Below are 12,996 nucleotides of genomic sequence, written 5' to 3'. Positions count from 1 at the left end.
TACTGGAGTGGGTTGCCATTTCCTTCTCCAGTGGACCACATTTTGTCAGAACTCTCTGTCATGACCTGTCCGTCTTGGGTGGCCCTGCACGGTATAGCTCATGGCTTCACTGAGTTACGCAAGCCCCTTTGCCACGACAAGGCAGTGATCCATGAAGGGGTGGTATTACATAATTTGGCCTAAATTTTTCTAGTGAATATAACTCCCTGACTTTGCTAATAAATGGACTTTTTTCTTCTTCCTTGTTTTCTGCCAGGCCAAGAACCTTGCTAGTAGTGTGGAATGAATGGCTTTTCAATTTTTAGAACTGGAAGAACTTATTATTTTGTTGTTGTTGTTCCTAAATGTTAATGGAATCTGACCCAAATTACATTTAATTTCAAAAAAAGCATTTGGTCTGCAGCCTCCATTCTGAGATTGAGTTTGCAGGATCTGTCTGAACTGTGGGCTGTCTTGCCACATCCACACCTCCCTGCTTTTTGTCACATCCATCTTGAAGAAGGGCTCTGGACTCCCCAACCTTGTGCACTCCTTTGTATCATTGTGGTTGATCCTAAGAAAGGGATTACCCAGCTGGATGTTTTTTTTGAAAGATCAGCATGGCTCTGATTGCTTTTTATAAGGCCATACAATAAAATGCAACAAGCATTAAACTCTAAATTAAGGTCAAAATTGAGTAATAAAGGACTGAAACTGATTTTAAAAGCTATAGCAAGATTTCAACGTCATGGGAAAATAAAAGGTCTAAATTTGGACATTAAATTTAGGATTAGATGAACTCCCTTTGAAAGGGCTTCTAAAACTAGGGAGTCCTATTGAATAATTTCATGGAGTTGGAAGGGACCACTGACAGCATCTAGTCCAACGTCCTGTTTACTGCAGAAATTCAAAATTCAAGCATCCCAGCTGCCTTTTCTTTGTTTGAAAACACCCATCAAAGGGGAGCCTACTATCTCTCTGAGTAACTACTCTAACTAAAAAGATCTTTTCGCTTTTTGTATGTCTCTTTGGTACATTTTGTGAAGGAGTCAAAATACAAAGGCTTGAAAACATTTGGTGGAATTTTAAATTCCTTTATCCATCTACCTTGAGCACTCAATTTTCTAAGGCTTATCATATTTTACACTTGCTTTTGAGGAGGGACACGACTGAACTGTATAAAATCAAGCATGCCCCAGAGAAAGTGGATAAGGAGAATAATCGGAAGGATTATTCATGCACTGCATATATAACCTGTGGAGTTCTGCTAATCTTGCTTGCTTTAACATCTGGACTGGATGCCTTCAGTGGAGGACCTCTATCAGGACTATTAATCTTGATAATTTAATGTTATATCCAGGCTGGGAGACCATGCCTCCAAATACCAGTTTCAACAGAAGGGTTATGATTCCAGGGTCTCATTGTGAGCATCCTTGAGGAATCAGGGAACAAACAAGATGTTGGACTAAGATGGGTCTTTGCCTGAACTAGCAGGACTGTTCTTATGTTCAAAAATGCCCTTTATTTGAAAAGGAGAGTTGCTACACTGCTTTTTGCATCTCGGTTTTTGGTCATCTTAAAAATGAATGTACAGCTTTAACTTCTAATGATTGTAGTGTTAGAGAAAGAGCTGAGGACCTAGAATGAATACATGAATACATGGACACACATACAGTAGCTGTAATAATACAAGGGTTTGATTTAATGTAAAAATGCATGGGCATACATAGTAGTAGTAATACCAAGTGTTTATATATGCAGACTCTTTTCTCTTGGTACCTATTCACAGAAACTGGATTTCAGGAAATATTGACATAACACATTCCTATTCTATTCATAATGTAGGAAAAGATAGCCTTGAAACTCAAGGGGTCACAAAGAGTTTGGCAGAGAATGCTGAGAGTCTGCATTTTAAAAGTGGGTGGAGACAGGATTCTGATTTTGGGCAGAGGTGGGGGTCTGAAGGGGTGAGATAAATGGCTTAAGGCTTAAGCCACCCATTCTGCTTATTAACCTCCTCCTATGAAAAGAAATGGGCCAACTCCCCCTCCCTCAGCAGTCTGGGAAGGTCCTGGGGGCTGTGGCAGCTAACAGGCAGCCTATGGACCACAGACATTTTGCACCTCATTGTTCACTCTGCCAAGTTGCCAAAAGCTGTCTTCATGCCACTGATCTCAGACTGTAACACTGGGTCTGTGAACAAATGTTAAATGTGCCCATATAATCATGGCTTGCCAGTGGCCCCTGGGTTGTACTGACTGCGAAACTAGGATTTTTAGAATATTTTCCTCTCTTCATCTTTCCATTGCCATTTCCAAAAACTTAATAATCAGATTTGCTTTGAAGCTGCATGATCAACTTGAGAAATTGCATAATTCATGCCATACTTCTTTTGTCTTTGTGTCATCTGCCAGGCATATTTCTTTCACGAAGACACATCTGGGGAAATCAAGGTAGTAAAACTAAGGTGCAGGTATGCGTATATAATTATACTAAATATATTAGGTGCTGGCAAATTGGTGCCTTCCAGATGTTTTAGACTTCGATTCATATTAGCCCTACATAGCATAGACAATGAGAAAAGATTATGGCACACTTGGAGGAGACAAAGACTTTCTGCCACACTTTTGAAATGTTATTGCATTTATTGGCCATGAAGGATCTTGGAGGAAAAACATTGTGATCATGTTGCTTGAAGGGTCAGCAATTGAATCTGTGGACCTTTAGTAAGCTTTTGGGGTCCCCTCCCCAGTTAACAAGTGTGTTAACACTGTCAGAAGCTTAACTAACCTAATTTATACTTTTGTTTTTAAGGTAAAAATTGTGCCATTGTAATTTGGCAGTTTGCCACCCAATGTCAGCACCTGGTTCCTGGCAGATTCCAGGAATTGCAAAGAGGAAAAAAAATTAAAAATGACTGTATTCAGTATATCTACCCACTCTAGTGCAGAGTATGACCCAGCCACATAAGTTCAATAAGGCTTTTAGCTTTTTTTTATGGAAAGGGAAGCAAAAGAAATGATCACATTTTCATCTTCTATTAAACTTTCTTAAGAAAGAGTAATAGAATAAACAAATTAAGAATTAATGGGTAAACTGCAAAAACAGCAGCAGCAGCAACACAGTCTTATCACACTTTTAAATACATAATTGTGGCATAGTTTCCCAACCTGGTGTTCTCCATGTGTTACAGTCTGACTCCCATAAAATTATGCTTAAGAAGTACTGGAACAAGGAGACCAGAAAGAAATGCAGTGCAGGAAGTATAGAGAATAGAAAGCCAAAGATATGTTGAATAATTGAGAAAACCAAAGAACATCAAAAAGAAATCAATATCTTGATAACAGAAATGCCTTTGACTGGGTTGAGCATATCAAGCTTTGGAATGTCCCTAGAAAAATGGGAATCCAAGAACATCTCATTGTCCTCATACAAAACATATACACAGGACAGGAAGGCACAATCCAGAAAGAATATGGCAAAAGAGACTATCTCCAGAAGCTCCATTAGCTTCTTGGTAAAGAAATGAGACAAGGCTGTATATTCTCCCCTTATTTATTCAACCTATATGCAGAATACAAATTGAGACAGGCTGGATTGGAAGAAAATGATCATGGTTTTAAAATTCAGGAAGAAAATTGCAGGAAGAAATAACTTGCATTGTGTTGGTGATGACACTACTCTGATTGCTGAAAATGCAAATGATCTGTAAGCTCTAGTAATGAAAGTCAAAAAGCACAGTGAAAGAAGATTAAATATAAAGAAGACCAAACTAACGACAACAGATACAGCAACCAGCCTAGAATTGACAATGAAGACACTGAAATGGTGGATAGTGTCTGCCTTTTAGGACTGATTCAATTACAGTGTTGATGGATTCACCGTTGGGAATCTTGAAGGGACAGGTTGGGAACAGATCATCCCACAGAAGGCCTATCTACATGAAGTTGATGGCAAATAATAAAAAATCTTATTGCATGACCACTTTTGATTCAGCTCTTGGGCAGGTGGCCTTTATATTCTGCTTCCTTCAATGATGGTAAGTTGTCCAGGTCCTGTGGGAGCAAGTGTCCTCAAACCATGATACCTTACTTCCATGCCTGACATTTGGTATAAGGTTCTTATTACAGAAAACAGTTTTGGCAAATGTAACATCAATATACCCTCATAGGGTATATTCTACCACTTCTAATTGATTGCCCACAGAACATTCTTCCAGAAATCTAGAGGCTCATCCAAGCACTTAATGGCAAGTTTGAGATGAGCATCAATATTCTTAATGAATCATCATTTCCATCCTGCTACTTTTCCATGAATTCCACCTTAACCCAGTACTTTTCTAATAGTGAAGCTAAGGCAAGAGAGGCCTAGATGTTCTGAGGTTCTCCATAAGCAACCTCATTGCCTTCTTCCTGGGTGTTTTTTTTTTTTTTTTTATGATTTCCTAGCTTACTGCAAAAAGTTTTGGAGCCTTTCTGAAAACCTTTGGTGACTGAACAGTGCAGAGAGTTAATTATGAGGTTGTTGTTCCTGGTAAGCAAGGAGAGGTGGCTGGATTACAAATGGTGGGTTACTGGAGATTTATTGAAGTACTGATTTGGCAATTCTATTGTTACATTTTGTTATGTTTATTGGATTGGAACTAAGACCCTCGAAACATTATGATTGAAACAGTATATAAATCTTAGTAAATAAATACATCTGCAGCACTGGGACTTTCTGGTGGTTTCCCATCTAAATACTAACCAATCTCAACCCTGATTAGATTTTTCAACATCAGCAAGGTTGTCTCCGTCTTCCCTATGATGTAGCTCTCAAAATATATAGTTTGTCATTGCAACACCCTAAAAATCAGAGCTTGGGAATGGAATTGTTAAAACAAAGATCTTGAGCTGTAGATCAAGCTTTCTCATCTCCCTCCATGGGTTGTTTGAATTTGTGGACCAGCCGAGGAGAGCCGATGAGAGTTCTCTGGGAGGGTAGATCAGCGAAGAGAAGCAACGTCTCGTCTGAAAGCACCAGGAAGTCATCGAAAAGAAGGCGAGAGGGAGATTTAGCTGGGAGGAAAGTTGTCCCCAGAGTGACTCCGCAGAGCAATGTCCACCGTTGGGCCAGTCTTCGGAGGCCAAATGCTTGGCCAAGAGCCACACAGCCTCAAGAGCAGAGTGGCGGGAAGATACTGCGATGAGGGAGGGAGAAAAGCAGGCAAGAAAGGGGAGGGGGTCACTCTCCGCGAGGAACGGGGAAAGGCACCGTCGCCTAGAGGTGGCTAGCAAATCGCCCACTCCCACTTCACACACTCTGCTCGGTGGGCTCCGGAGGAGGGGACACCGCGGGCGGCGTGAGAGTCCACGTTACCTGCGCGACGCCGCCCAGCCCCCAGCCCGCCCGGTAGCGGCAGGCAGCGGCGCGCTCTCCTCAGAGCGCGGAGAGGCTGGGCCGGGCGAGGCGAAGCTGGCGAGAAGCCGGACCTGCTTGGCGCTCCTCCCCGCCTGCGCCCAGCACGGCTGCCGCGGTCATGACCGATAACATCCCCTTGCAGCCGGTCAGGCAGAAGAAGCGGATGGACAGCAAGCACCGCGGCGGGTAAGCTGGCGCCCGACCTCCTCCCTCCGGGGTTCTTGCCGGGGCGGCGGCTGGGCCTCCCCTTTCCCCATTCAGGGCTCGCCTTTTCCGCGCCCCACCAGACCACTCCCGGAGCAAGCTTCAGCCATGGCTGCGGGCGCAACGCCCCGGCTCTGGTTCCCGGCCCCTAACCGAGGGCAGCCTCGGCTCTTTCGCTCCCCCACCGCACCCGGAGTTGCTACTTCTTGTGCCGCTTTCGGGAGAAATGCCGCTGGTCTGTGCCGGCCCTGCCCTCGGCGCCAGAGAGGCGATACCCGAGCTCCCGAGCCGGCCAGATTCCTCGGACAGCGACGGAGGGTATTTCCCTGGCTGGGTCCCTACACCGCGTCCTCCTTCGCCAGGCACCTTCCCCCTCGCCCGAACCGGTTCCCGCGACCATTTCCCCACCGTTCTTTGCCCCCTGCCTGTTGTAAACATCCGTTTGGATGCCGCCTCGGTGGCCAGAATGTTTCCCTCGCGTGGGGAAGATCGCAGTCGGCTTAGAAGGAGAAATAGACCCGGGAGATGGTTGAAAGGGCTGTGGTGGACCAGGGCCGGAACGGGCGGGGGGGAGGCTCGGGCAGCAGGAACTGACAGGTTGATTCTGACGCCATTTGTAGGTGGCACGCCCAGGCAGAGGCTGCCATTCCAGTCTGGAGAACCTGGATGAGGAAGGGAAGGGGGAGAACGAGGAGGCCCTGCCGGCAGTATCTTTCTCTAGAGCCAAGCTGGGAAGGGAAAAAGGAAGGAGACATCTCTTTCTAGGTAGCGTTCATACAACCAGGCGAAAACAATAGGGACTCAGACCAAATATGGATTTAAGGGAGTGGCTCCGCCCCCTTGACACATGCAGAGTCTTTCATAGACAGCTGAGCATATAAACTTTGGGCTGGTTCTCTTTAATCATTGGCATCAGTACAGTGCACCTTCTGGAATACTTCTGCCAGAGGTACCTGTGTTAGGCTAAACTTGTTCTATCTTAGTAATACAAATGCTTTTTTTCCCCCCTCCGGGAAATGACTTCCTTAATGGTTAATTTCTGGAAGAATTTTCTCTAAGATGTTATACTTGCCCATCAGGAAGGCCTGCCCCTAGAGTTGTCTTTTGACCTAGGCTACTGGATATTTTGTGCTTTTACAATTCCTGTTGAAGCTGCAAATGAGATAACAAGTTCCTTTCCTAGTCAGTTTCTCTGCTTGTTTGCTTGCTTCTTGCCTGCCTGCCTGCCTGCCTGCCTGCTTTCTTTCTCCCTTTCTCCCTTCCTCCCTCCCTTCCTTCCTTCCTTTCATGTAGCAGACCTGAAGTTCAAGTCATTATAGCTTTGGGCTCCAAGAACAGTTTATACTTCCTAAGAGACGCCTCTTTTGTTTCTGAAGACAAGGCAAACCATTTTTTGTCAAGGCATTTTATAAACCCGTATTTGCAGCATGAGGCAAATAGAGACATAGAGAGTGAAATGTAAAACAGAAGAATGTTGAATCTGTGCCTACAGATTCAGTGTATAATGTTAGAACACCAGATTCCATATGCATAAAAATGTGTACTAACACATTAATTATTCTGCTTCTCATGACGGGGGAAAAAGAATATTTAAAGCCAAGTAACCTGTTTCTGCATGGAATTAAAAGATATAAATCACTCATAGTAAACAGGTGTATTATATATGTCCAAGGCATGAAAGCTGGCTGGGTGATTTTGGGCCAGTCACACTCTCTCAGCCCAACTCACCTCACAGGGTTATTGTTGTGGGGAAAATAGGAGGAGGAAGGAGGATTAGGTATGTTTGTCGCCTTGAGTTATTTATAAAAATAAGAAAGGTGGGATATAAAAAAAATCTTATATATTATATATGACTGTATTAAATAAATTCACAACCTGCTTCCATTGTTTATGAGATGAGAGGAAATCTCTAAGCTGTTCATTTTTGCACATAAAAGTTCTCAATAAGATTCTGAGCTTTTGTTTTGCAAATGTGTACAAAAGGTAAGGTTTCTTTCAAGTCATGCTCAATTCCTGGTACTGGTTATTATATCATCCCTGTGTGTTTTTCTTGGCTGGCTTACAGAAGTATTTTGGCAATGTCTTCTTCCAGGATGTGTAAATGAGGCAGAAATAAAAAGATATGGCTGCTACATTTATGCTTCATTGTGCTCTGAAACACCTTTTTGAAATAAAGTTCAAAGCATTGTACAATCCTAGATATGAATGCTTTCCTGCTTTATTAGTTTTTGGACATGCATGAATGAGTTTTGGATATACTTAAGCCTTCCTCTGCCCTATTTCAAATAACCATTATTAACTGCATAGGAGAGAGGGGTGGCCAATACAAGAGGTATGTAATTTAGTTTGAAGAGTCAATATGGGAGAAACGGTTACCCTCTCCATTCAGAAACTCAGGATCCATTTCAGACATACATGCCTTCCTACCTACATACGTACCATAGCTACTTTGATCTAAAAGAGGTAAGAAACATCTGGTTCTCAAGGTGTGGTTGGACTACCACTCTTCCTGCTTCAGTCCTCATGGCCAATGATGAGGAATGGTTTGAGCTGTATTAGGACATTTGGAAGATTACACATTCCTGATATAAAAATGGTTAGGAGATCAGATCACAGATATTTCTGACCATTAAGTAAAGCAAGATAACATTTCAGACAGCAAGTAATATGGAGGGAGCAATAGCTGCATCCCCTTGGCTAATACTCCTCAGCTACCCTGAGCTTTTTACTTTATTGCACTGTTTCCCACCCTTTGCAACTACCTTTCTGTAGTTTTCGATTCCCAGAATTCTTAGCAATGGCCATATTGGCTGGGGAATTCTGGGAATTGAAGTCCACACATCTGAAAGTCACAAGGGTGTGAAGTACTGCTCTACTGGATATTGATTGATTATGTGCCATCAAGTCAGTTTTGACTCTTTGCAACCACATAGATACATTTTCTCCATCATGATCTGTCCCTAATTTGGTCCTTCAGATCTTCCAGTGGTGCCCCCCTCACCACTGTAACTGAGTCCATTCACCTTGCTGCTGGTTATTCTCTTCTCTTTCCTTCCATTTTCCTAGCATCAGAGCCTTCTCCAGAGAGCTAGGTTTTGCGTAATGTGTCTGTAGTAGCATAATTTGAGCCTAGTCATTTGTGCCTTGACTGAGAACTCTGATTTGTTTGATGATCAGACGTTTGTTTGTTTTCTTGGCTGTCCATGGTATTTCAGTTCTACTGGCTAACCAAGCTCTATATGCCACGTAGCCTCCCCTGTGTCCCTGTTCCCCCTCCCGATAGGGGCATCTTCTCTCAGATGCTGTGGAGTGCCCAGTATTGAAATGAGATCAGCCGAAATCCCATTTGGTTACCTTATTTGAATTGGAGTCAGTGCCATCTTGTTGTTCTTTGCTCTAGAATGCAAAGTTTCTTGGGTTTTCCTTCAAAGGCTGACTCATAAACCATTGCAGCAGAACACACTGCATTTGCCTGAGTCCCTAATAGACTAAAGAGCATATTGAAGTGCAGCAAACATGCAACAGCTAAGAGCTGATCATAAGGATGGGTATTTTGTTACGGATATGATAATGTCAAGCATTAGAAGATAAACACAGTTGAGTGAACTGGATTCATTTCTGGTGGTTCTGTTGACATGAAAAGCAAACCTCATAGTTGTGAAATGTATAGGCCAATTAGCACACCATTGCTGCAGTTCTTCCCTTTCTGAAGATTATACAGTTTCCACTGGAGTCTTCACTAACACTGCTGTGTATCTTGCCTTGTTAGTAATGCTTGCAGTAATTATACTGATGTAACCTTAGCTCCAGAGCTCTGCTAGTTACAGGCTGGAGAGTCTGTTTGTTCCAGCTGGGTCACGGAAGTGGTCTTTCCTATAACCATCAAGAGCTGTTGACACCACAGAACTGTGTTGCCACATTAATGTAGCTTTTTTTTTCTTTTTACCCTCAAACTGTCTACCTTCATGGCCTCTGGGGATTTTTTGTATTAGCTAGTTTGATTTCAGAAGACCAGCTTAAGTTTTCATTATTCCAGTTTAGTTCCAGTAAAGATGAACACATTTGATTGGTTAGCACCATTAGTTTGATAACATTTTGGTTAACTGAAAAAGTATTAACAGAGCATCAGACAGCCATGCCACTCATTTGTAATACTTAGTGAAAAGAATTTTTAAAGGTTACTCAAATTACAAAGGGTACATACTCCTTTAGAGGAGGCATCTCCATCTGTGTTTGAGGGATAGGAAAGTCTTCTTATAAGACAATGCCTGTAGCCTTCTGTGACCCATAAATATATAATTTCAAATTCCCAGTTATGGCTCGATCATTTCTTCTGCACTACAAGCTCCATCAAGTAATCTCAAAAGTATTAGATCCAATCTAAAATGTTGGCTTGAGTCATGATCTCCTAATGTGTTTTCTAGTATGTTCATTTATAAATTGCTAACTTCTTGTATTTTGTAGAACTGAGAAAGACCCAGGAAAGTGCACGCTTTTCATTTTGAGAAAAAACTATCAGCAGTTATGCTAGCATTGCTTATCAAGTTTCGGTAGTCATTTACTAGTTCAGATTGATATGCTAATTGTCCTAGCTGTTCACCATCTAGTAATCTTAATTTTTATTATCTTAGTACATGAGATATAGGGCTGTCTTGGAAGATGGGACTGAACCCCAACTAGTCCTCGTTGGGGCAATGAGATTAGTCTGGCCCAACTCAAAGTGCTGGTATAAGCCTTTAAAGTCCTAAAGGGGTTGAGATCAGATTACTTGAAGGATTATTTCCTAGCCAGACTCCAAGATCATCTTTGGAGATATTGAGGGGAGGCAGGTAGTTACTAAATGCAAGAACTTCTCAGTGATGAAACATGTTTCATTAATTTTTAGACATAAGTCAATATTTTTATTTTTTTTCAATGTTGTTGTTTTAATATGTAGTATAATATATAATTGGTGCTTGGGTGTTCTGATATACATCCTTGATGTCTTGATTATTTATTTTACCTTGCTTTTAATGATTTGCTCATTTTGTATATTTAAATATATTTTGTAGTTTTACAGTTAGGAAGAAAATGATTCATTGTTTATCAATACTATACTTGAAAAGACTGAGAAGCAGTGCAATTCATTGTTAATCCATAGCCAATATGAAAAGGCTGGAAATAGCTATATAAATTGGAACAGGAAGGCATTTCCCCTGGAAAATCAAAGCATGAATATTTAAATACAACACACAAGTTTCTCATACTGTAGACATATGCAATGATAGATTATGCATTCCAATCCTGAATCCACTTTCCAAGGCACTACCACAGTAGGTTTGCTTCTACGTACAAATCTATAGGATTATGCTCTTAATTGATTAATCAACACATTCATTGACTAACTGCTACATGTGATTGATTAAAGCTGTAATCTGTACCCACTCCTTGAGTTCAGTGGGACTCAGTCAAGTAGACCTATATTGTAACTTTCCTCAATCCCAGATTAATTTCAGATTAAAAGAAAGTTTTCTTTAAGTCAAGTCCAATTCTTGATGATTTTATAGACATCCCCATGTAGTACTGACAACAATACTGAACTGGTTCATTCTTGCCTTCTGGGATATTTTTCAGTTTTGAAAGGAGCTTGTATTATATATGTATTTGAATGATGAGGAAGCGAGGAACTTAACGCCAAGAACTGGAAAAAATAATAGAAAGATGTGCTATTATTCCCAAAAGGTCAGGGAAAAACATCTATTTCTTATTAAAACAAAAAACAAAGCAAAGAGGGGACATCTCCAAGAATAGTAATCTTTGAAAGGAAAACTGCCTTCTCCATCAGGATGTTCCTATAGTAATATTTCCATTTGTTCAGAGATTTTTCCAAACAAAAATTTAAAATTTTCAGGAATGCTTAGAGAAACCTTTAGAATAAAAATTCCTTATCTCTTTTCAGTCTCTGATTTGTTTACACAATGAAATGAATTGGAATCTTAAGGGGGATCTTGCAGAGAACCTAAAGAATGTCAGTACAATCTGGCTGAAAACTTGATATTCTTTTGCTTCACCCAGAATAAGAGATACACGAACAGGGGGTCTCCTGTCTGCTGGATAGAACTTTCCATTTCTTAGAGGTATACATGTAAATGTTACTAAACCAAGCAGGTGTGCCTCAGTTTGGTTGAATAAAATTAGGGATTAAATAGGAATAAGGAATTACATCTGCTCGTATGTTTTTATGGCCAGTTGTATATATTTTCCTTTTCTTTGTAGTCCGATGGGGTCCTTTGCTGTGTGCTTTGCTCCCAGCTATGATACGTGAGGCCTTGTGCAGAATCTGTATTAAAAATTCCAGGTTTTCCATGAAACTCAGTGGAAAGCTTGAGCATCCTGGATGAAATCTATTTAGCGCTTTTCACTGCAAGTTTGAAGCTTATTCTGAAGTAAATTCAATTTAATTTAGTGAGACTTCTAAGTAAACGTGGTTTTGGGGTAGGGCTATTTTTTTCTAGTGCCTAAGAATTAAGCACATGTTCAATTTCTCCCTGAAAATTAATTTTAGCCAAAGGAAGTGCTACACAGATAGTGCCTCTGAAAGGAGCTCCCTTTTGGGTGGTACGAGCCAGGGGAGATATATTGATGGAGATTATAGTGTCTGCCCTTTGAGGTAGGCCAGATCAGGAAGTGGACAGCACATGGATTCCAGGAATGCTACTTTATTATTGTAGGGTATAATAACAAAATCTTGAAAGCCTGACAGAGTTTCTCTCTGCCCCCCTTTATATCAAAGAGACTCAGGCAGGGTTGTTTTGAGTTCTTTCTTATGCCTTCTCCTATCCCAGCACTGAGAAGTCTTTTATTTTGCCTTAACTGTTCCTGCCTATATTCTTCATGTCTCCTCACTTCTACACATAAGGTAGGATTATTTGCAATTCCCCACCAAGATGGTTGAGAGTGGTGGCAGATTAACTCGGGCTGGGTCATGGGATGGAAGTAGCATTGGCTGCCATGATGGAGGATCTGTTGAGGGGGTGTACTAGGAGTAATGCATTCCTGCTCATGTTCTTAGATCTCTCAATAGCTTTTGATCCTATCAACCATTGCACCTGTTAGGTATCTCCTGGCAGGCTAGACTGGAACAGGCACAGAGATGGATAAGGTAGTTTTATTATAGAAAGGCTAAGAAGTCATTATGGAAAAAAAATAAGTGACTACTGTTTATTAAATGCAAGCTCTATTTATAAATCAGAGTTCAAATTCCTTGTGTCACTCTCTCCCACTTACATAAAGGTCTAAACGTGATTCATTTTGGGGCGGGGACAGAGTTTCTATCTGTTCCTTATTTTAGTAATGGCCTGATTATTATCAGGTTGTTTACATTTGACAATGTGAAAACTATCTTTCACAGTACCCTCTTAGACCAACTTAGGG

The 12,996-nt window shown here is 41.4% G+C and overlaps 1 protein-coding gene across 1 annotated transcript in view; it reads left to right on the top strand.

Moving 5' to 3' along the window:
* Window positions 1-5,111: 5,111 nt before the first annotated feature.
* Window positions 5,112-12,996, top strand: part of ATP9A (ATPase phospholipid transporting 9A) — a 96,459-nt gene continuing 88,574 nt past the window's right edge. The window contains exon 1 of the mRNA XM_007423740.4: window positions 5,112-5,565. Within this exon, the coding sequence (XP_007423802.1) occupies window positions 5,498-5,565 (68 nt within the window). The 5' untranslated portion in view covers window positions 5,112-5,497. The remainder of the gene's footprint in view (window positions 5,566-12,996) is intronic.

The sequence above is a fragment of the Python bivittatus genome, unplaced genomic scaffold (assembly GCF_059951505.1).
Source record: "Python bivittatus isolate LINGU-HERP-01145 unplaced genomic scaffold, Pbiv_v1 ctg000700_np1212, whole genome shotgun sequence".
NCBI lineage: Eukaryota > Metazoa > Chordata > Lepidosauria > Squamata > Pythonidae > Python > Python bivittatus.
The sequence above is the reverse complement of the archived record's forward strand: the minus strand, read 5'-3'. Positions and strand labels throughout refer to the sequence as shown.